The 23,871-nt window shown below is 49.9% G+C and overlaps 1 protein-coding gene across 3 annotated transcripts in view; it reads left to right on the top strand.

The window, feature by feature from the left end:
• The window catches only part of tmem63c (transmembrane protein 63C), a 536,405-nt gene that overhangs the window by 428,365 nt on the left and 84,169 nt on the right, over positions 1–23,871 (top strand). For all 3 annotated transcript variants that reach the window (XM_072494521.1, XM_072494522.1, XM_072494517.1), the window contains 4 exons: positions 7,515–7,601; positions 10,600–10,665; positions 19,887–20,049; positions 20,962–21,067. In XM_072494521.1, the coding sequence (XP_072350622.1) occupies positions 7,515–7,601; positions 10,600–10,665; positions 19,887–20,049; positions 20,962–21,067 (422 nt within the window). The remainder of the gene's footprint in view (positions 1–7,514; positions 7,602–10,599; positions 10,666–19,886; positions 20,050–20,961; positions 21,068–23,871) is intronic.

The raw sequence follows: 23,871 nt of genomic DNA, 5'->3' as shown, positions 1-23,871 counted from the left end.
AATAATTGCCACTTGATCTCTGTGGCACTCCTCTAGTTACAGGCTGCCTTCCTGAAAACCCTTCTTATTCCAACACTCTGTCTTCTATCAGTTAGCCAATCTTCTAGCCGTGCCAAAATACTGATCCCAACACCAGGGGCTCTTCTGTTCTGGAGCAGAATCATTTGGACCCGAAACGTTAACTCTGTTTCTCTCTCCACAGACGCTGCCAGACCTGCTGCGCTTATCCAGCATTTTCTGATTTATTTCAGATTGCCAGCATCTGCAGTATTTTGCTCTTGTTACCATAGCCCTTATCTCATTAAGTAGCCTTTTGTGCAGTACCTTATTGAATGCTTTTTGGAAATCCAAGTATATTACATGAACTTATTTCCCTTTATCGATCCTGTTCGTTACCGCCTCAAAGAATTCTGATAAATTTGTCAGACATAATTTTCCTCTTTAATAATAATAATCGCTTATTGTCACGAGTAGGCTTCAATGAAGTTACTGTGAAAAGCCCCTAGTCGCCACATTCCGGCGCCTGTTCGGGAAGGCTGGTACGGGAATTGAACCCGCACTGCTGGCCTTGTTCTGTATTACAAGCCAGCTGTTTAGCCCACTGTGCTAAACCAGCTCCTTCATGAAGCCATGCTGACTCTGCTTGATTATATTTATGTATTTCTAAATGTTCTGCTAGTACATTCGTTATAATGGACTCTAACATTTTCCCAATGACAGACGTTAAACTAACTGGCAGGTAGTTCCCTGTTTTTGTCACTCCTTTTTGAATAAGGGCATTTGGATAAGGGAATATTGGCAGTTTTCCAATATCTGGGACGAGAATCTAATTATAAATACAATCTTTCTTTTAGTAATTTTCAAGCAGGAACATTGACCTGGGTAATGAGATGATGTCAGGAATCATGGAATTTGCTGCTTCAAAGGCCCTGGATGCTGGGTGGGAGGTTACAGGGTTGACACAGATACAATCTGTTTGGGTATCAAGGGATGTGGGACAGGGTGGTACCGTGGAATTGATGCTGTGATCTAATTCAATGGCGGAACAGGCTTGTGTGACTAAATTAACTATTCGTATCAAATTTAAAATCAGCATCCATGTTTTTAAATCCTGCCACGCCTTTTACAACTTTGCAGATTCCTATTGTAAATCTCATCATGATTTCACAGCACAGGATTTGGAAAGCAGCGGTGTAATCAGACAGAGTGACAGCGGTGTAATCAGACAGAGTGACAGCGGTGTAATCAGACAGAGTGAGCATGGATTTACAAAAGGAAAATCATGCTTGACAAATCTACTAGAATTCTTTGAAGATGTGACGAATAGAATTATAGAAAAGTTACAGCCAGAAGGAGCCCATTCGGCCCATCTTGTCCATGCCAGCCCGAGGACACCCAGGTGTCCTTTCTAATCCCACCTTCCTGCTCCCAGTCCATCGCCCTGTAGCTCACAGCTCTTAAGCTGCAGATCCAGGTACTTTTTAAAAGAGTTCAGGGTCTCTGCCTCCACCACCAACTCGGGCAGCGAATTCCAGACTCCCACTACCCTCTGTGTAAAAACATTCTTCCTCATGTCCCCTCTCCACCTTCTGCCTCTTACCTTGAATCTAGGTCCCTGGATCTAGAATTCTCCACCAAGGGAAACAATTTTATCCTGTCCACTCTATCTCTTCCCTCATAATTTTGTTCACCTCAATTAAGTCACCCCTCAGCCTTCTTTGTTCCAAGGAAAACAACCCCGACCTATCCACTCTCTCCTCGTAGCTATTCTTCTACTTTTCTTTTTTAAAAATTTGTGTCCCCCCCAACTGCGCTCCAAAAACACGCGGGGTCTTATATGCCCACACAAATCCCGTGATACTCCGCTTGAAGAAGGATTTGGGGATGAAGATGGGAAGGCACTGGAAAACGAACAGGAATCTGGGGAGGACCGTCATTTTCACGGTCTGCACCCTTCCCGCCAGGGAAAGCGGGAGCATGTCCCACCTTTTAAAGTCTCCCTCCATCTGCTCTACAAGCCGAGATAGATTGAGCCTGTGGAGGGCATCCCAGTTCCTAGCCACCTGTATACCCAGGTACCGAAAGCTCCTTTCCACCATCTTGAGCGGGAGCTCTCCCAGTCTCTCCTCCTGGCCCCTAGCGTGGATTACAAACAGCTCACTTTTCCCCACGCACAACTTGTACCCCGAGAAGCTCCCAAAGTCCATTAGGATCCGCATGACCTCCCCATCCCCTCTAGCGGGTCCGAAATATACAATAGTAGAGCGAAACCCGGTGCTCCTTGCCCCCCCCCCCCCAAACCAGCACCCTCCATAGACTTGCTACGGGGGCCTGATACAGTAGCTTGACCCACCCTATGAATCTCTCACCAAATCCAAACCTACCTAACGCTTCCCACAGGTACACTCATTCCACCCGGTCAAAGGCTTTCTCTGCATCCATTGCAGCCACTAGTTCTGCATCCCCTCCTTCTGAGGGCATCATGCTAATGTTTAGGACCCTCCTCACATTTGTGTTCAATTGCCTGCCCTTGGCGAAACCCGTCTGATCCTCATCAATCACTCCCGGGACACAGTCCTCTATTCTAGTAGCCAAAACTTTAGCCAGCAGTTTGGCATCTACGTCCAGGAACGATATCGGCCTGTAGGACCCACATTGAAGCGGATCCTTCTCCCTCTTCAGGATGAGCGAGATCAAAGCCCGCGACATAGGCCAATTAGCCTAACCTCGGTTGTTGGCAAGATTCTAGAATCCATTGTTAAGGATGAGATTTCTAAATTCTTGGAAGTGCAGGGTCGGATTAGGACAAGTCAGCATGGATTTAGTAAGGGGAGGTCGTGCCTGACAAACCTGTTAGAGTTCTTTGAAGAGATAACAAATAGGTTAGACCAAGGAGAGCCAATGGATGTTATCTATCTTGACTTCCAAAAGGCCTTTGATAAGGTGCCTCACGGGAGACTGCTGAGTAAAATAAGGGCCCATGGTATTCGAGGCAAGGTACTAACATGGATTGACGATTGGCTGTCAGGCAGAAGGCAGAGAGTTGGGATAAAAGGTTCTTTTTCGGAATGGCAACCGGTGATGAGTGGTGTCCCGCAGGGTTCAGTGTTGGGGCCACAGCTGTTCTCTTTATATATTAACGATCTAGATGACGGGACTGAGGGCATTCTGGCTAAGTTTGCCGATGATACAAAGATAGGTGGAGGGGCAGGTAGTATGGAGGAGGTGGGGTGGCTGCAGAAAGATTTAGACAGTTTAGGAGAGTGGTCCAAGAAATAGCTGATGAAATTCAACGTGGGCAAGTGCGAGGTCTTGCACTTTGGAAAAATGAATAGAGGCGTGGACTATTTTCTAAACGGTGACAAAATTCATAATGCTGAAGTGCAAAGGGACTTGGGAGTCCTAGTCCAGGATTCTCTAAAGGTAAACTTGCAGGTTGAGTCTGTAATTAAGAAAGCAAATGCAATGTTGTCATTCATCTCAAGAGGCTTGGAATATAAAAGCAGGGATGTGCTTCTGAAGCTTTATAAAGCATTAGTTAGGCCCCATTTAGAATACTGTGAGCAATTTTGGGCCCCACACCTCAGGAAGGACATACTGGCACTGGAGCGGGTCCAGCGAAGATTCACACGGATGATCCCAGGAATGGTAGGCCTAACATACAATGAACGTCTGAGGATCCTGGGATTATATTCATTGGAGTTTAGGAGGTTGAGGGGAGATCTAATAGAAACTTACAAGATAATGAATGGCTTAGGTAGGGTGGATGTAGGGAAGTTGTTTCCATTAGCAGGGGAGACTAGGACCCGGGGGCACAGCCTTAGAATAAAAGGGAGTCACTTTAGAACAGAGATGAGGAGAAATTTCTTCAGCCAGAGAGTGGTTGGTCTGTGGAATTCATTGCCACAGAGGACGGTGGAGGCTGGGACGTTGAGTGTCTTTAAGACAGAAGTTGATAAATTCTTGATTTCTCGAGGAATTAAGGGCTATGGAGAGAGAGCGGGTAAATGGAGTTGAAATCAGCCATGATTGAATGGTGGAGTGGACACGATGGGCTGAATGGCCTTACTTCCGCTCCTATGTCTTATGGTCTTATGGCCATCGTCGGGGGAGGGTTCCCCTCTCCTTAGCCTCGTTAAAGGTTCTGAGCAGGAGTTGGCTCAGCAGCTCCGAGAATTTATTGTAGAATTCTATAGGGTAACTGTCCGGTCCCGGGGCCTTGCCCGACTGCAGACTATCCAGGCCCTTAACTATCTCCTCCAACTCAATGGGGCCCCCAGTCCCTCCACCAGATCCTCGTCCACCCTTGGAAACCTCAATTGGTCCATAAATTGCTTCATCCCTTCCCCTCCCACCGGGGGCTCTGATTCGTAAAGTTTACAATAAAACTTCTTGAAGACTTTGTTGATCCTCTCTGGGCCCAAGACCATGTTACCTGCCTTATCCCTAACTCCCCCAATCTCCCTGGCCGCCTCTCTCCTGCGAAGGTGGTGCGCCAGTTTCCTACTTGCTTCCTCCCCATACTCGTAGACTGCCCCTTTCACCTTCCTCAACTGTGCCTCTGCCTTCCCAGTGGTCAACAGATCGAACTCCGCCTGCAGTCTCCGGCGCTCCTTTAGTAGCCCCTCCTCGGGGGTCTCCGCGTACTTCCTGTCAACTCTGAATATCTCTCCCACCAGCCTCTCCCTCTCCGCCCTCTCCCTCTTCCCTCTATGGGACCTAATAGAAATTAACTCCCCTCTAATAACTACCTTCATAGCCTCCCAGACCGTTGTTGCTGTTACCTCCCCTGTATCGTTTGTTGTCACATAGTTTTGGATGTTCCTCCTTATCCGCCCACACACCTCTTCATCTGCTAGCAGTCCCACATCTAGTCTCCAGAGAGGGCGCTGTGTGCAATGGCCGAATACTCAACCCCCTCCACTCTTGGGATTAACGCCCTGCTCAACACAAAAAAGTCAATCCGAGAGTACACTTTGTGAACGTGGGAGAAAAAAGAGAACTCCTTTGCCCTTGGCCGAGCGAATCTCCATGGGTCCACGCCCCCCATCTGATCCATGAACCCCGTCGGGGCCTTGGCCGCTGCCGGTCTCTTTCCCGACCTGGACTTAGACCGGTCCAGTGCCAGATCCAGGACAGCATTAAAGTCCCCCCCCCCCCCCCCCCAATTATCAAATTATTTGACTCCTTAAGTCTGGGATTTTACCCAGCATGCACCTCATGAATTCCACGTCGTCCCACTTCGGGGCGTAGACGTTCGCTCGCACCACCCGGGCCCCCTGCAGCTTGCCACTCACCATTATGTACCTGCCCCCCTTGTCCGCCACAATACTCCCTGCCTCGAATGCCACCCGTTTACTAACCAGAATTGTCACCCCTCTGGTCTTCAAGTCCAGCCCCAAATGGAACACCTGGCCCACCCATCCCCTCCTCAGTCTTGTTTGGTCAGCGAGTTTTAAATGCGTCTCCTGTAGCATGGCCACGTCTGCCTTTAATCCCTTTCAGTGCGAGAACACGCGAGCCCTCTTGACCGGCCCGTTCAGACCCCTCACATTCCATGTGATCAGCCTGGACAGGGGGTTAACCCCCCCCCCCCCCCCCCCCCCCACCGCCGACTAGCCATCTCCCTTTTTCGGCGTGCCCGTGCCCCCCTGCGCGCCGGAGGCCCCCCAACCCGATTCTCCATCTGTTCCCAAAAGTTGGCTCCCCTTCAGTCAGCAAAGCAGCACCCCACCTCCACCCCCCCACCCCCCCAGCCCCCCAATCCCAATCCCCCTGTCAAGCACCCGCTTAGCACTGAATTCCCCCCCCATTACGCTTCCGTAAGTCAGCTGACCCATGTTGACCCGGCCGCACCTAGCTATACTTTTCTAACCCTGGCAACATTCTTGTGAACCTCCTCTGCACTCTCCCCAGAGCAATAATATCCTTCCTGTAATGTGGTGACCAGAACTGCACACAATACTCCAGTTGTGGCCTCACCAATGTTTTATACAATTCCAACATTATATCCTTTCTTTTATATTCTATACCTCTGCCAATGAAGGAGAGCATTCCATTTGCTTTCTTAACAACCTTGTCTATTTGAACTGCTGCCATTAGGGACCTGTGTATCTGTACGCCGAGATCTCTCACTTCATCGATCTCTCTTCGTATATTCCCATTTATTGTGTACTCGCTACAACTGTTTGACCTCCCTAAATGCTGACCTCACACTTCTCTCTGTGTAAGACGTGCTGTTAGGTGAATTGGACATTCTGAATTCTCCCTCTGTGACCCGAACAGGCGCCGGAATGTGGCGACTGGGGGATTTTCACAGTAACTTCATTGCAGTGTTGGTGTAAGCCCACTTGTGACACTATTAAAGATTATTATTATTAAATTCCATCTGCCACTTTATCGCCCAATCCACCAACCTTTTTTAAAAATTTAGAGTACGCAATTCATTTTTTCCAATTAAGGGGCAATTTAGCGTGGCCAATCCACCTAGCCTGCACATCTTTGGGTTGTGGGGGCGAAACCCACGCAAACACGGGGAGAATGTGCAGACTCCGCACGGACAGTGACCCAGAGCCGGGATCAAACCTGGGATCTCGGTGCCGTGAGGCAGCAGTGCTAACCACTGCGCCACCATGCTGCCTGGGATCTCGGTGCCGCGAGGCAGCAGTGCTAACCACTGCGCCACCATGCTGCCTGGGATCTCGGTGCCGTGAGGCAGCAGTGCTAACCACTGCGCCACCATGCTGCCTGGGATCTCGGTGCCGTGAGGCAGCAGTGCTAACCACTGCGCCACCATGCTGCCTGGGATCTCGGTGCCGTGAGGCAGCAGTGCTAACCACTGCGCCACCATGCTGCCTGGGATCTCGGTGCCGTGAGGCAGCAGTGCTAACCACTGCGCCACCATGCTGCCTGGGATCTCGGTGCCGTGAGGCAGCAGTGCTAACCACTGTGCCACCGTGCTGCCCGGGACCTCGCGATGTGAGGCAGCGGTGCTAACCACTGCGCCACCGTGTTGCCTGGGATCTCGGCACCGTGAAGCAGCAGTGCTAACCACTGCGCCACCGTGTTGCCCGGGCCCTCGCGCTGTGCGGCAGCGGTGCTAACCACTGCGCCACCGTGTTGCCTGGGATCTCGGCACCGTGAAGCAGCAGTGCTAACCACTGTGCCACCGTGTTGCCCGGAACCGTGGCGCCGTGAGGCAGCGGTGCTAACCACTGCACGTCTGCTTCTATTTTCTATGATTGTTTGTCTCCTCGAACTCTGATCTCCTCCCTTTTCTCGACCATTGCAGGGGAAACCTTGAGACAGATCAGAGGAGCTGTTCTTAAATCTTCCCACCTCTTTATACTTCAAACATCCCCTCAAAGTCCATCTCTTCTCATACACCCCTCATTGGTTTCCCCCTGCTTTATGACACAGAAGACGAGCATATTGGGCCATTGTGCATAGTTCCTGAAGCATTATTTTCATTGAGAGCTGGACACAGATTCACCATCTTGATTTTGTTGTTTCAGGTCAACTGAGAACCAGGTGACAATGCACAAGTGTTATTTCTTCTTGGTTTTCATGGTGATCATTCTGCCTTCGCTGGGCCTGACCAGGTACTAACTCAATGACCATGTCCAGTCTGTGCATAAAGTAACGCAGCACCTGCTAGTCAGATGAGACATCTGTTCCTTTAGATTGTGCTTTCCAGTGAGCACTGAATAAGGTGACCTTCTGTTAGATCCTTGCATTGCAAATCAGGACATCACACAGCAGGCACAGCATGACCGAATCTCAGTCACTCATTCAGACCACAGTTTGTACTCCGCTCAAAACAGATTGTTGTCAATCTGCATGCCATGTCTCATAGAATCATAAAGTACAGAAGGTGCCCTTCAGCCCATCGGGCCTGCACCGACAGAGAAAACTAAACTACACTAATCCCTCTTCCCAGCACCTGGGCCATAGCCTTGAATGTTATGACATTTTAAATGCTGACCCAAGTACCTTTTAAACAGTGTGAGGGTTCCTGTTTCTCACTAATGGCAGTGGCCCCACCCCCCTACTCGCTGTGGGCAGTGACCCCGCCCTCGTACTCATTAAGGTCAAGTGTACCCCCTAAACCTGCTCCCCTTCGCTCCCCACTTCCCCGTCACTGATGTTAAGAACACGGCTGATGGTAAACTCCAGGTTATTCCAAATCCAGAAGAGGAAAGTTGGAACAAATGCCCGCAACTGTATTTTACAATTTGATGTCAAATGAGAAATGGTTTGAAATCCAGAGAATGATGTCTCAGATATTTTGTGATGATTTTAATTAAATTAAATGCTTATAAAACAATAAAATTAACAACAATAAAGTCAACTAGAAGTACACTTAACTAAAGCTTTGGCTATACACACTATCACTAACTTAAACCAGTTCCAAAGAAATGTTTAGTTCGCCAGTGTTCCGGTTTCTTCCCACATTCCAAAGATGTGCAGGTTAGTGGATTGGCCACGCTAAATTGCCCTTAATGTCCAAAAAGGTTAGATTGGGTTACGGGGATAGGGTGGAGATGTGGGCTTGGGTAGGGTGCTCTTTCCAAAGGTCGGTGCAGACTCAATGGGCCGAATGGCCTCCTTCTGCACTGTAGGGATTCTATGATTCACCCTACCTGCCCTATCCCCTGCCCTATCCCTGTAACCCCACCTAACCCGCACATCTTTGGGCTGTGGGAGGAAACCGGAGCACCCGGAGGAAACCCACGCAGACACGGGGAGGATGTGCAGACTCCACACAGACTCTTTGGGGTTGCTTCTGAAGTAGAACAAAACAACTGGCTTCTCAATGCAAGCCTTCTTCACACACCCAGCTTGATGGCGGTTTAAACAGCGATTCCTGCTGTGGATTGAAGTTTCTACAAACTATCCTTGCACAGGTTGAATGCTCCGGACATAAAGTTATTCCCTTTTGAACTTTCCTTCTCTGAACGAACCTCTTCAGAAGTCAAACTTAATTACCTTCATTTCTGAGACGTCACACTTAAGCTCACACCTTCTTTCCTCCTTTGAACCTTTAACACCTTAATCAAACCCTTTGTTGTCTGTGCCTCACGGTTGCCAGCCTGTCTTAGTAAACATCTGTTTGCAATGTTGTTAGGCTCATCAATATATCAAAAACACAAGGGGGAGTAGGGGGGCGTTAGGCTATTTTGTGTCTAGATTAGGCGGGAACAGTGGGAGATGGAGGGATGTGTTAGGCGCTAAACAATGTTTGCATTTGTATTTGTATCCTTCATTGTTATAAAACCATAAATGCCTTAATAAAATGTTTGTTAAAAAAAACATATCAAAAACACTCGTTCCATTAATCTAACCAAACTGTCCCTGCCTTTAACCTGCCATTATTCTAACCAAACTATCCCTGCCTTTAACCTGCCATTAATCTAACCAAACTGTCCCTGCCTTAACCTGCCATTAATCTAACCAAACTGTCCCTGCCTTTAACCTGCCATTAATCTAACCAAACTGTCCCTGCCTTTAACCTGCCATTAATCTAACCAAACTGTCCCTGCCTTTAACCTGCCATTAATCTAACCAAACTGTCCCTGCCTTTAAGCTGCCATTAATCTAACCAAACTGTCCCTGCCTTTAACCTGCCATTAATCTAACCAAACTGTCCCTGCCTTTAACCTGCCATTAATCTAACCAAACTGTCCCTGCCTTTAACCTGCCATTAATCTAACCAGTGGGAGATGGAGGGATGTGTTAGGCACTAAACAATGTTTGCATTTGTATTTGTATCCTTCATTGTTATAAAACCATAAATGCCTTAATAAAATGTTTGTTAAAAAAAACATATCAAAAACACTCGTTCCATTAATCTAACCAAACTGTCCCTGCATTTAACCTGCCATTAATCTAACCAAACTATCCCTGCCTTTAACCTGCCATTAATCTAACCAAACTGTCCCTGCCTTAACCTGCCATTAATCTAACCAAACTGTCCCTGCCTTTAACCTGCCATTAATCTAACCAAACTGTCCCTGCCTTTAACCTGCCATTAATCTAACCAAACTGTCCCTGCCTTTAACCTGCCATTAATCTAACCAAACTGTCCCTGCCTTTAAGCTGCCATTAATCTAACCAAACTGTCCCTGCCTTTAACCTGCCATTAATCTAACCAAACTGTCCCTGCCTTTAACCTGCCATTAATCTAACCAAACTGTCCCTGCCTTTAAGCTGCCATTAATCTAACCAAACTGTCCCTGCCTTAACCTGCCATTAATCTAACCAAACTTTCCCTGCCTTTAACCTGCCATTAATCTAACCAAACTGTCCCTGCCTTTAACCTGCCATTAATCTAACCAAACTGTCCCTGCCTTTAACCTGCCATTAATCTAACCAAACTGTCCCTGCCTTAACCTGCCATTAATCTAACCAAACTGTCCCTGCCTTTAACCTGCCATTAATCTAACCAAACTGTCCCTGCCTTTAAGCTGCTGAAATTTTCCAATAGTCTTTAAAATATATAACCAGCAGAAAACAATCCAATTTATTGCATTTCCCCGATATACCAGCACCATCTTTCCAGACACGGAGTATAACATTCGCCAATCTTTTGTTTTTCAGTCTTGATGTCTTCTTCCGCTGGCTCTTCGACATACACTTCCTGGATGAAGCAGATATTAAATTCCAGTGAGTATTCCTGGCCGCTGATGGGCTGAATATTGTGATATTGTAGGTGGGAGGTTAGGAATTTTGCAGAAAGTATCTTTTTGAATCCACGAAGCCTGTCACTGTGTCAAAATCCGGGAACTGCTCCCAAATAGCACCGTGGATGTGACATTCCAGACTGCAGCATTGATACAGGTTGGGCATCATTACCACCTTGTTCAGAGCATTTAGGGGTTTGCACTGGAATGCTGGCGTTGGGCTGAATTAGAGTGCTAACGTGGGAGTTCGGTGACTGAGGGAGTTTGGGAAGGAGGGAGCAAGGTGCTCCTTTCATTTCTGACATTTCCTCAGAGAGATTGAGGGGAGCCGGGAGTTAACACAGAGGCAGCTGACTGGTGAGTAAGTCCTGTGGGTATTTTCAAATTAGACTGAATTGTAAGTCATAATTTTATTATAGATTTAGTTGATTTATTTGAGAGCGGGGAGGAGAGAGCTGAACAGTTCTGGAGTAAACCGCAGAGAGGGAAGGAGGAGGTATAACCGGAGAGGGGGAAGGAGGAGGTTTAACCGGAGAAGGAGGAGGTTTAACCGGAGAGAGGGAAGGAGGAGGTTCAACCGGAGAGAGGGAAGGAGGAGGTTTATCCCAGGAGAGAGGGAAGGAGGAGGTTTAACCGGAGAGAGGGAAGGAGGAGGTTTAACCGGAGAGAGGGAAGGAGGAGGTTTAACTGGAGAGCGGGAAGGACGAGGTTTAACTGGAGAGAGGGAAGGAGGAGGTTTAACTGGAGAGAGGGAAGGAGGAGGTTTAACTGGAGAGAGGGAAGGAGGAGGTTTAACCGGAGAGAGGGAAGGAGGAGGTTTAACTGGAGAGAGGGAAGGAGGAGGTTTAACTGGAGAGAGGGAAGGAGGAGGTTTAACTGGAGAGCGGGAAGGACGAGGTTTAACTGGAGAGAGGGAAGGAGGAAGTTTAACCGGAGAGAGGGAAGGAGGAGGTTTAACTGGAGAGAGGGAAGGAGGAGGTTTAACCGGAGAGATGGAAGGAGGAGGTTAAACTGGAGAGGGAAGGAGGAGGTTTAACTGGAGAGGGAAGGAGGAGGTTTAACCGGAGAGAGGGAAGGAGGAGGTTTAACTGGAGAGAGGGAAGGAGGAGGTTTAACTGGAGAGAGGGAAGGTAGAGGTTTAACTGGAGAGAGGGAAGGAGGAGGTTTAACCGGAGAGCGGGAAGGAGGAGGTTTAACCGGAGAGAGGGAAGGAGGAGGTTTAACCGGAGAGAGGGAAGGAGGAGGTTTAACCGGAGAGAGGGAAGGAGGAGGTTGAACTGGAGAGAGGGAAGGAAGAGGTTTAACCGGAGAGAGGGAAGGAGGAGGTTTAACTGGAGAGAGGGAAGGAGGAGGTTTAACCGGAGAGAGGGAAGGAGGAGGTTTAACCGGAGGGAGGGAAGGAGGAGGTTTAACCGGAGAGAGGGAAGGAGGAGGTTTAACTGGAGAAAGGGAAGGAGGAGGTTTAACCGGAGAGAGGGAAGGAGGAGGTTTAACCGGAGAGAGGGAAGGAGGAGGTTTAACCGGAGAGAGGGAAGGAGGAGGTTTAACTGGAGAGAGGGAAGGAGGAGGTTTAACCGGAGAGAGGGAAGGAGGAGGTTTAACTGGAGAGAGGGAAGGAGGAGGTTTAACTGGAGAGAGGGAAGGAGGAAGTTTAACTGGAGAGCGGGAAGGACGAGGTTTAACTGGAGAGAGGGAAGGAGGAAGTTTAACCGGAGAGAGGGAAGGAGGAGGTTTAACTGGAGAGAGGGAAGGAGGAGGTTTAACCGGAGAGAGGGAAGGAGGAGGTTAAACTGGAGAGGGAAGGAGGAGGTTTAACTGGAGAGGGAAGGAGGAAGTTTAACCGGAGAGAGGGAAGGAGGAGGTTTAACTGGAGAGAGGGAAGGAGGAGGTTTAACTGGAGAGAGGGAAGGTAGAGGTTTAACTGGAGAGAGGGAAGGAGGAGGTTTAACTGGAGAGCGGGAAGGAGGAGGTTTAACCGGAGAGAGGGAAGGAGGAGGTTTAACCGGAGAGAGGGAAGGAGGAGGTTTAACCGGAGAGAGGGAAGGAGGAGGTTTAACCGGAGAGAGGGAAGGAGGAGGTTTAACTGGAGAGAGGGAAGGAGGAGGTTTAACTGGAGAGAGGGAAGGAGGAGGTTTAACTGGAGAGAGGGAAGGAGGAAGTTTAACTGGAGAGCGGGAAGGACGAGGTTTAACTGGAGAGAGGGAAGGAGGAAGTTTAACCGGAGAGAGGGAAGCAGGAAGTTTAACCGGAGAGCGGGAAGGTAGAGGTTTAACTGGAGATCGGGAAGGAGGAGGTTTAACCAGAGAGAGGGAAGGAGGAGGTTTAACCGGAGAGAGGGAAGGAGGAAATTTAACTGGAGAGAGGGAAGGAGGAGGTTTAACTGGAGAGAGGGAAGGAGGAGGTTTAACTGGAGAGAGGGAAGGAGGAGGTTTAACTGGAGAGTGGGAAGGTAGAGGTTTAACTGGAGAGAGGGAAGGAGGAGGTTTAACTGGAGAGCGGGAAGGACAAGGTTTAACTGGAGAGAGGGAAGGTAGAGGTTTAACTGGAGAGAGGGAAGGAGGACGTTTAACCGGAGAGAGGGAAGGAGGAGGATAACTGGAGAGGGAAGGAGGAGGTTTAACTGGAGAGGGGGAAGGAGGAGGTTTAACTGGAGAGAGGGAAGGTAGAGGTTTAACTGGAGAGAGGGAAGGAGGATGTTTAACCGGAGAGAGGGAAAGAGGTGGTTTAACTGGAGAGCGGGAAGGAGGAGGTTTAACCGGAGAGAGGGAAGGAGGAGGTTTAACCAGAAAGAGGGAAGGAGGAGGTTTAACCGGAGTGAGGGAAGGAGGAGGTTTAACTGGAGAGCGGGAAGGAGGCGTTTAACTGGAGAGAGGGAAGGAGGAGGTTTTACCGGAGAGAGGGAAGGAGGAAGTTTAACCGGAGAGCGGGAAGGTAGAGGTTTAACTGGAGAGAGGGAAGGAGGAGGTTTAACCGGAGAGAGGGAAGGAGGAAATTTAACTGGAGAGAGGGAAGGAGGAGGTTTAACTGGAGAGAGGGAAGGAGGAGGTTTAACTGGAGAGAGGGAAGATAGAGGTTTAACTGGAGAGAGGGAAGGAGGAGGTTTATCCCGGGAGAGCGGGAAGGAGGCGGTTTAACCGGAGAGAGGGAAGGAGGAGGTTAAACTGGAGAGCGGGAAGGTAGAGGTTTAACTGGAGAGAGGGAAGGAGGAGGTTTAACCGGAGAGAGGGAAGGAGGAAGTTTAACCGGAGAGCGGGAAGGTAGAGGTTTAACTGGAGAGCGGGAAGGAGGAGGTTTAACTGGAGAGAGGGAAGGTAGAGGTTTAACTGGAGAGCAGAAAGGTAGAGGTTTAACTGGAGAGAGGGAAGGAGGAGGTTTAACCGGAGAGAGGGAAGGAGGTGGTTAAACCGGAGAGCGAGAAGGAGGAGGTTTAACTGGAGAGCGGGAAGGAGGAGGTTTATCCCGGGAGAGCGGGAAGGAGGAGGTTTAACCGGAGAGAGGGATTGAGGAGGTTTATCCCGGGAGAGCGGGAAGATGGAGGTTTAACCGGAGAGAGGGAAGGAGGAGGTTTAACCAGAGAGAGGGAAGGAGGAGGTTTAACGGGAGAGAGGGAAGGAGGAGGTTTAACCGGAGAGAGGGAAGGAGGAGGTTTAACTGGAGAGAGGGAAGGAGGAGGTTTATCCCGGGAGAGCGGGAAGGAGGAGGTTTAACCGGAGAGAGGGAAGGTAGAGGTTTAAGTGGAGAGCGGGAAGGAGGAGGTTTAACTGGAGAGAGGGAAGGAGGTTTATCCCGGGAGAGCGGGAAGGAGGAGGTTTAACCAGAGAGAGGGAAGGAGGAGGTTTAACCGGAGAGAGGGAAGGAGGAAATTTAACTGGAGAGAGGGAAGGAGGAGGTTTAACTGGAGAGAGGGAAGGAGGAGGTTTATCCCGGGAGAGCGGGAAGGAGGAGGTTTAACCGGAGAGAGGGAAGGTAGAGGTTTAACTGGAGAGAGGGAAGGAGGAGGTTTAACTGGAGAGAGGGAAGGAGGAGGTTAAACTGGAGAGCGGGAAGGTAGAGGTTTAACTGGAGAGAGGGAAGGAGGAGGTTTAACCGGAGAGAGGGAAGGAGGAAGTTTAACCGGAGAGCGGGAAGGTAGAGGTTTAACTGGAGAGCGGGAAGGAGGAGGTTTAACTGGAGAGAGGGAAGGTAGAGGTTTAACTGGAGAGAGGGAAGGAGGAGGTTTAACTGGAGAGAGGGAAGATAGAGGTTTAACTGGAGAGAGGGAAGGAGGAGGTTTATCCCGGGAGAGCGGGAAGGAGGCGGTTTAACCGGAGAGAGGGAAGGAGGAGGTTTATCCCGGGAGAGCGGGAAGGAGGCGGTTTAACCGGAGAGAGGGAAGGAGGAGGTTAAACTGGAGAGCGGGAAGGTAGAGGTTTAACTGGAGAGAGGGAAGGAGGAGGTTTAACTGGAGAGAGGGAAGGTAGAGGTTTAACTGGAGAGCAGAAAGGTAGAGGTTTAACTGGAGAGAGGGAAGGAGGAGGTTTAACTGGAGAGAGGGAAGGAGGAGGTTTAACTGGAGAGAGGGAAGGAGGAGGTTTAACTGGAGAGAGGGAAGGTAGAGGTTTAACTGGAGAGAGGGAAGGTAGAGGTTTAACTGGAGAGCAGCGATGCTCCGCCTTCAACACCATTATCCCGACAAGACTAATAACCAAACTCCGCAATCTTGGCTTGACCCCTCCCTGTGCAGCTGGATCCTGGACTTCCTCACCAACAGACCGCAATCTGTCAGGATAGGCAACAGCACCTCCTCCACAATAATCCTCAATACCGGAGCCCCGCAAGAATGTGTTCTCAGTCCTCTACTGTACTCCCTGTACACACATGACTGTGGGGCAAGATTTAACTCCAACTCAATCTGTAAGTTTGCAGATGATACGACTGTGGTGGATCATATCTCAAACAACAACGAATCAGACTACAGGAGGGAGATAAATCACTTGGTTGCATGGTGTACCGAAAACACCCTCTCTCTAAATGTTGGAAAGACCAAGGAACTGATCATCGACTTCAGGAAGCGCAGCACGACACACACCCTCGTCTGCATCAATGGCTCCGAAGTGAAGATGGTCGAGAGCTTTAAGTTCCTGGGGGTCACCATCACCAACAGTCTGTCCTGGTCCACTCACGTTGATGCAATGGTCAATAAAGCCCAACAACGTCTCTACTCTAAATTAGGCATGTCTGCATCGACTCTCACAAACTTCTACAGATGTGCGATAGGGAGCATCCTATCCGGCTGCATCACAGCTTGGTATGGCAACTGCTCGGTCCAAGATCGCAAGAAACTGCAGAGTGTGGTGAACTTGCTGTGGTAGTATGTATTGGGGGTCATGTGGGACTGGAAGCCCTAATGTCATTGGCTGACAGATCCCGGGTCTTGGTTGGCCGTTGACCTCAAGCTCCGCCCTGAAGGCGGAGTATAAGAAGCCGGAGTCTTCCCCCGCAGGCCAGTTTACTATCGAGCTGCGGGGGAACAGACACGCTTAATAAAACCTCATCGACTTCACTCTATTCGTCTCACGGAGTCTTTGTGCACTACACTTGCCCCCCTCACATTGATTCTGTCTACACCTCCCGCTGCCTCAGGAAGGCAGACAGCATTATCAGAGACCCCTCCCACCCAGGCTTTGCCATCTTCCAGACCCTTCCGTCAGGCAGAAGATACAGAAATCTGAAGACCCGCACATCCAGACATAGGAACAGCTTCTTCCCCACAGCTACTAGACTCCTCAATGACTCCCCCTCGGACTGATCTGTTCCCTGTAAGAACACTTCACCTTGATTCAGACCTTTCAGTTTCCCCAGACCCTTCTCCTTAGTGATGGCCACTGCACTCACCTCTGCCCCCTGGTTCTCCTGGAGCTCTGGCATCCCACTGTGGACAGCACAATTGCTTCACAGCTCCAGGGTCCCAGGTTCGATTCCGGCTTGGGTCACTGTCTGTGCGGAGTCTGCACATCCTCCCCGTGTGTGCGTGGGTTTCCTCCGGGTGCTCCCGTTTCCTCCCACAGTCCAAAGATGTGCAGGTTAGGTGGATTGGCCATGATAAATTGCCCTTAAGTGTCCAAAATTGCCCCTAGTGTTGGGTGGGGTTACTGGGTTATGGGGATTGGGTGGAGGTGTTGACCTTGGGTAGGGTGCTCTTTCCAAGAGCTGGTGCAGACTCGATGGGCTGAATGGCCTCCTTCTGCACTGTAAATTCTATTACTTCTCCAGCCAATTTTCCAGTGATCCAATGTCTATTTTTGCCTCTCTCTTACCTTTTATATACTGAAAGAAATGCTTCCTATCTTCCTTTATATTACTAGCTAACTTGCACTCATATTTCATCGTCTCCCTCCCTTATTGCTTTTTTCAGTGTCCTCTGCTCGCTTTTAAATGATTCCCAATCCTCTGGCTTCCCACTAACATCTGGCCACTTTGTATGCTTTTTCTTTTGCTTTTATGCTGTCCTTGACTTCCCTCGTCAGCCATGGATGCCGTGTCCTCCCCTTAACATATTTCCTCCTCCTTGGGATGAATTTCTGTTGTGCCTCCCGAATAACCCCCAAAAACCCCTGCCATTGCTGTTCCACTGTCTTCCCTGCTAGGCTCCTTTTCCAATCAACTCTGGCCAGCTCCTCCCTCATGTCTTTGTAGTTACCCTTATTTAATTGTAATACTGTTACATCTGATTGCAGCTTCTCCCTCTCAAACTGCAGGGTAAATTCTATCATATTGTGGTCACTGTTCCCTAAGGATTCCTTCACCTTAAGTTCCCTAATCAAGTATGCCTCATTACACATCACCAAATCCAGAATTGCCTGTTCCCTAGTAGGCTCTAGAACAGAGAACATTACAGCACAGTACAGGCCCTTCGGCCCTTGATGTTGCGCCGACCGGTGAAACCACTGTAAAGCCCATCTACACTATTCCCTTATCATCCATATGTCTATCCAATGACCATTTAAATGCCCTTAATGTTGGCGAGTCCACTACTGTTGCAGGCAGGGCATTCCACGCCCTTACTACTCTCTGAGTAAAGAACCTACCTCTGACATCTGTCTTATATCTATCTCCCCTCAATTTAAAGCTATGTCCCCTCGTGCTAGACATCACCATCCGAGGAAAAAGGCTCTCACTGTCCACCCTATCCAATCCTCTGATCATCTTGTATGCCTCAATTAAGTCACCTCTTAACCTTCTTCTCTCTAATGAAAACAGCCTCAAGTCCCGCAGCCTTTCCTCATAAGATCTTCCCTCCATACCAGGCAACATTCTGGTAAATCTCCTCTGCACCCTTTCCAATGCTTCCACATCCTTCCTATAATGCGGCGACCAGAATTGCACGCAATACTCCAAATGCGGCCGCACCAGAGTTTTGGACAGCTGCAACATGACCTCATGGCTCCGAAACTCAATCCCTCTACCAATAGAAGCTAACACACCATACGCCTTCTTAACAACCCTCTCAACCTGGGTGGCAACTTTCAGGGACCTATGTACATGGACACCGAGATCTCTCTGCTCATCCACACTGCCAAGAATCTTACCATTAGCCCAGTACTCTGTCTTCCTGTTATTCCTTCCAAACTGAATCACCTCACACTTTTCTGCATTAAACTCCATTTGCCACCTCTCAGCCCAGCGCTGCAGCTTATCTATGTCCCTCTGTAACTTGTAACATCCGTCCGCACTGTCCACAACGCCACCGACTTTAGTGTCATCTGCAAATTTACTCACCCATCCTTCTACGCCCTCCTCCAGGTCATTTATAAAAATGACAAACAGCAGTGGCCCCAAAACAGATCCTTGTGGCTCTGTCACAAGCTGCTCCAAAAAACCATCTCTTAGACATTCCACTTACACTAACTCCCTGACTTCTGCCTGAGAGGGACGGAGCTTCGCGGAGGGACAGAGCACACTGTGTCCAACCCGCTAAATAGATTTAAAAGCATGCTAATGCCCCTTAAGCTTGGGGCACAAACCCCGACATCGCTGGCAGGGAGGGACCAGCGCATGGCACCGGAATCTGCACTGAGTGCAATCCTTGATTTTTGCAAGGTGCCTGATTCTCTGCCCGATCGCGATTTGCATTTCCGGTGTCGGACAATCCAACCCCAGGTGTCATTGTTGAGGGCTTCATTTTGACAATAACACCTCTGCCGCCTCAATATTTGGTGGATCTGACCGGTCAGTGGGTCAGGACATACCCAGAGATGGTGATGCTAGTGTCGGAACATTGGTTCTGAGTGTGATTTAGTGAGTGTGACTCTGTCAGGCTGTTTCCTGGCTGGTTTGTGAGATAGCTGTTATAATTTTGGCACAAGTTTTCAGATGATAGCAAGGAAGACCTTTCAGAGTGTACTGGTCAGGGTGCACCTTTCTTGTAACCACTGCCAGGTCACTGCCAATGGTCTGTCTGGGTTTATTCTTTGACTTTCCTGTCGTGATTTGATACAACTGTGTGATTGGCTGGACCATTCCAGAGGTCAGCTGACAGTCACAGGGATGCCAGACCAGGTTGGGATTTCCTCTCCAGGGTTAGTTAATGAACCAGATGGGTTTTTTATTAATCGGGTAGTTCCATGGCTACCTGAGATTATCTTTATATGTCAGATCTTTAACTGGTTGAATTTAATATCCCAGCTGCCATGATGGAATCTCCTCCTGAACATTATCTGGACCTTCTGCTACCTTTCCCTGACTCACTGCTGGGTATAAACTGTCCAAACCCCTTGATTAAACTCCAGCAATCCCGGTATCTCGGAATCTATAAATAAACCTTCTCAATTAGATGAGCTTGTGACTTACTCTGCATCTGTGGGCAGAATGGTAGCACAAGTGGATAGCACTGTGACTTCACAGCACCAGGGTCCCAGGTTCGATTCCCCGCTGGGTCACTGTCTGTGCGGAGTCTGCACGTTCTCCCCGTGTCTGCGTGGGTTTCCTCCGGGTGCTCCGGTTTCCTCCCACAGTCCAAAGACATGCAGGTTAGATGGATTGGCCATGATAAATTGCCCTTAGTGTCCAAAAAGGTTAGGAGGGTTTATTGGGTTACGGGGATAGGGTGGAAATGAGGGCTTAGTGGGTCGGTGCAGACTCGATGGGCCGAATGGCCTCCTTCGGCACTGTATGTTCTATGTTCTACATTTCCCAGTGTGAATTACCCATTTCCTTCTCTCGTAGATGTGTCTTTCTCCCAGATAATGGAGCTTTCTTTGTTAACTATGTGATAACATCCAGTTTGATTGGCACAGCGATGGAATTGCTACGAATCCCAGGGCTGATTGTATACACAGCACGACTGGCTTTCGCTAAATCAAAGGCTGAGCAGATACATGTGAAAAAGGTAAGGGTCACGGCAAAAATGTTCAAAGAATTCTCAATGTTATAAAGACACAGTGTACAGTGAGTAAACAAGTTACTCCCATCTGACACGGGAGAGCTTGTGAGCGGGATTCTCTGTCTCGCTGCACCAGAGTTCTGGTGCGTCGCGGCCGTGGGATTCGCGTCTCACCAGCTGACCAATGGGGTTTCCCAATGTGGGGCAGCCCCAAGCCGTCGGGAAATCCCCGGGCTGCCGGCGCGACGGAGAATCCCGACAGCGGAGAATCAGGAAAGAATCCCGACGGCGGAGAATCCCGACAGCGGAGAATCAGGAAAGAATCCCGACGGCGGAGAATCCCGACAGCGGAGAATCAGGAAAGAATCCCGACGGCGGAGAATCCTGACAGCGGAGAATCAGGAAAGAATCCCGACAGCGGAGAATCCCGACAGCGGAGAATCAGGAAAGAATCCCGACGGCGGAGAATCCTGACAGCGGAGAATCAGGAAAGAATCCCGACAGCGGAGAATCCCGACAGCAGAGAATCAGGAAAGAATCCCGACAGCGGAGAATCCTGACAGCGGAGAATCAGGAAAGAATCCCGACGGCAGAGAATCAGGAAAGAATCCCGACAGCGGAGAATCCCGACAGTGGAGAATCCCGACGGGAGAATCCCGACGGCGGAGAATCCCGACGGCGGAGAATCCCGACGGCGGAGAATCCCGACAGGGGAGAATCCCGACGGCGGAGAATCCCGACAGGGGAGAATCCCGTCGTGTGTGTCTCAATATCCAGGGGTTAGTGGGAGGGGGTCATTATTGAGTTCCCACATCTCCCGTTCTGAAATACTCTTTTAATTGGTGAAAGTCTGAGGATTGTGACTATTGAATACTTGATCACTCTGTTCCATCCTTCCGTCCCTCTCTCTTTCTCTAGAATCAAGCCTATGAGTATCAGTTTGGTTTGGAGTATGCCTGGACCATGTGTATATTTGCTGTTGTGATGACGTACAGTATCACATGTCCGATAATCGTGCCCTTTGGTGAGTGTTTCTGATTGACTGTTCTGTGAGTAACCAGCTACACATATCCCAGGTGATGGCAGTAGACATACCCCTCTAAGGCATACATCCTCCTGATCTGCAATGGCCAGAGCTGAATGCTGTCTCCAGGTGGATTGTAACAGAACCTCAATAAATTCTTGACTTTCTACTTTAATCGCACTACCACCAGCCTTGAAATAAAGTCCAACAATCCATTAAAGAACTCCAACAAATTGGTTAAATATTATTTCCTTTTCACAAAACCCTGTTGACTCTGCCTGATTGCTCTGAATGTTTCCAAATGACCTGACATAACATCTTTATTAATGGCTCCTAAAAATTTTTTTAAAAAACTTTTCAATTAAGGGGCACTTTACCATGGCCCATCCACCTCCCCTGCGCATCTTTGGGTTGTGGGAGTGAGAGCCATGTAGACATGGGGAGAATGTGCAAACTCCACACAGACAGTGACCCCGGGCCGGGATCGAACCCGGGTCCTCAGTGCCATGAGGCAGCAGTGCTAACCACTGCACCATTGTGTCGCCTTCCTAAAATGCTTCTTATGACAGATGTTAGGCTAACTGGCCTATAGTTTCCTGCCTTGTCTTCAAAAGATCATAAGACATTGAGGAAGAGGTATAGCTCAGCAATGTCCACCTGCGTCTGGGACACGTCCCTCAGCGACTGGGACGTGATGTCGAGACCCTCAGGCGTGGTTGTCACAGACTGAGCCAGACCTTGGAAACCACCATTCAAATGCGGATGTCATGCTGCCAGCTTTCCACTGTCGTCGCCACTTTTTCAAACCTCACCTCCACTTTCCCACCTTATCCCCATAACCCTTGATTCTCTGACGGATTAAAAATCTATCTTTCCCAGCCTTAAACATACTCCACGAACCAGCTTCGACAGCCCTCTGTGGTAAAGATTTCCACAGATTCACTGCCCTCTGAGCAACAAAATCCCTCCTCATCTCGGTCTCCCTCCATTTTTGAATAAATGAGCTACATTTGCTCACTGCCAATCTAATGGGACTATTACAAACCCAGACCAGACTTAACAGTTGCTAGGATACTGGACAGAAACCCCAATATTTTATTTTAATTTTGTAAGACAGTGAGGAAAGGACGCCTCACTGCAGGAATGATTTCACAAAGAAATACTGAAATGGTATATTAAAACAAACTTTATTCATAACAGTGTTAGAATCTTTAAGATCACACCAGAAATAACATAATTACCCCTTAACCGATACTAATCAATACAGTGACCGGATCCCCTTTATTGTTTTCTTTATTCCCATTTAAACAGAAGAAAAGAAGCATCTCGGCCGGGATTCTCCCCCAACCGGCAGGCAGGCCTCACTGGCGCCGAGGAGCGGCGTGAACCGCTCCGGAGTCGGGCCGCCCGGAAGTTACGGAATCCTCCGCACTTCCGGGGGTTAGGCCGGCGAAGGGCCTCCGCCAGCCGGCACAAGTTGGCGCATGCGCAGGGGGTTTCTTCTCCGCGCCGGCCATGGCAGAGCTTCACAGAGGCCGGCGCGGAGGGAAAGAGTGCCCCCACGGCACAGGCCCGCCCGCAGATCGGCGGGACCCGATCGCGGACCAGGCCACCGTGGTGACTCCCCGGGGCCCGGATCCATCCCCCCCCCCGAGGACTCCGCAGGCCGCCCTCACAGCCAGGTCCTGCCGGTATGGACATTGTGTATTTCACGGCGGCGGGACTGGCCGAAAGCGGGCGGCCTCTCAGCCCATCGTGGCCCAGAGAATCGCCGGGGGGCCACTGCCAACGGTCTCCGACCGGCACAACGTGATCCCCGCCCCCGCCCAAAAAACGGTGCCGGAGAATTTGGCAGCTGGCATCAGGGCGGCGGGACGGGATTCACGCCACCCCCCCCGGGCATTCTCCGACCCGGCGGGGGGTCGGAGAATCCCGCCCCTCAGCTCTCAATCCACTGTAATTATCACATAGGAATCCTTGCTTTACAGAGATGTTCTTTGAGAAAGAGAGAACTCTCAATACTGCTTTAAAGAACAGATCTGACTCCTGTCAGACCCATGCAGAAACTCTGGCTCAATGTCTTCAGCTCCCCTTGTTCACAGACAAGTCTGCACTGCTTTAAAGACTGTTGGCGGGATTCTCCCTTCTGATGGCAGAGTGTTGGCGCCGTCGTAAAAACTGGAGAGTTTAACGATGGCGTCATCGGACCGCTAAGTGTAGCGATCCTCTGCCCTACAGGGGGCCAGCACGGCACTGGAGCGACCCACGCCGCGAATGCGTGGTAGCTTCCTTCTCCGCATAGGCCCTGACACAACACGGCGTAGAGCTACAGGGGCTGGCGCGGAGTAAAAGAGACCCCCACCAGGATCGGCCGGCCCGCCGATTGGTAGGCCCCGATCGTGGGCCAGGCCACGGTGGAGGCTCCCCCCCAGGGTCAGAGCCCCCCCCCCCCGCCCCACCAGGCCGCCCTCGACAGGATGGACGCCGAGGTCCCGCCGGGTAAGACCAGATGTGAACGTCATCGACGGGACTCAAGATTTTGTGGGCGGCCACTTGGCCCAACCTGGCGGAGAATCGGCGGACTGGCGGCGGGCGGCGTCACGCGAATCGCACCCCGGACCGGCGTGGGCCGCGAGAATCCCACCCTGTTAATTTCTTTTAACTAAACTGTTTCACTTACGGACATAACATCATTCCGCTCCGAACCGACCGACCTGCTTCTGCCAAATGTCCGATGCCGTAGCTCCACCCAGTAACTACATCACCTTACCAAGCTGAAATCTAATTAACTCCACAGGGAACCC

The sequence above is a fragment of the Scyliorhinus torazame genome, chromosome 2 (genome assembly GCF_047496885.1).
Source record: "Scyliorhinus torazame isolate Kashiwa2021f chromosome 2, sScyTor2.1, whole genome shotgun sequence".
Taxonomy (NCBI): Eukaryota; Metazoa; Chordata; class Chondrichthyes; order Carcharhiniformes; family Scyliorhinidae; genus Scyliorhinus; species Scyliorhinus torazame.
This window is presented reverse-complemented; position numbering and strand designations above follow the sequence as displayed.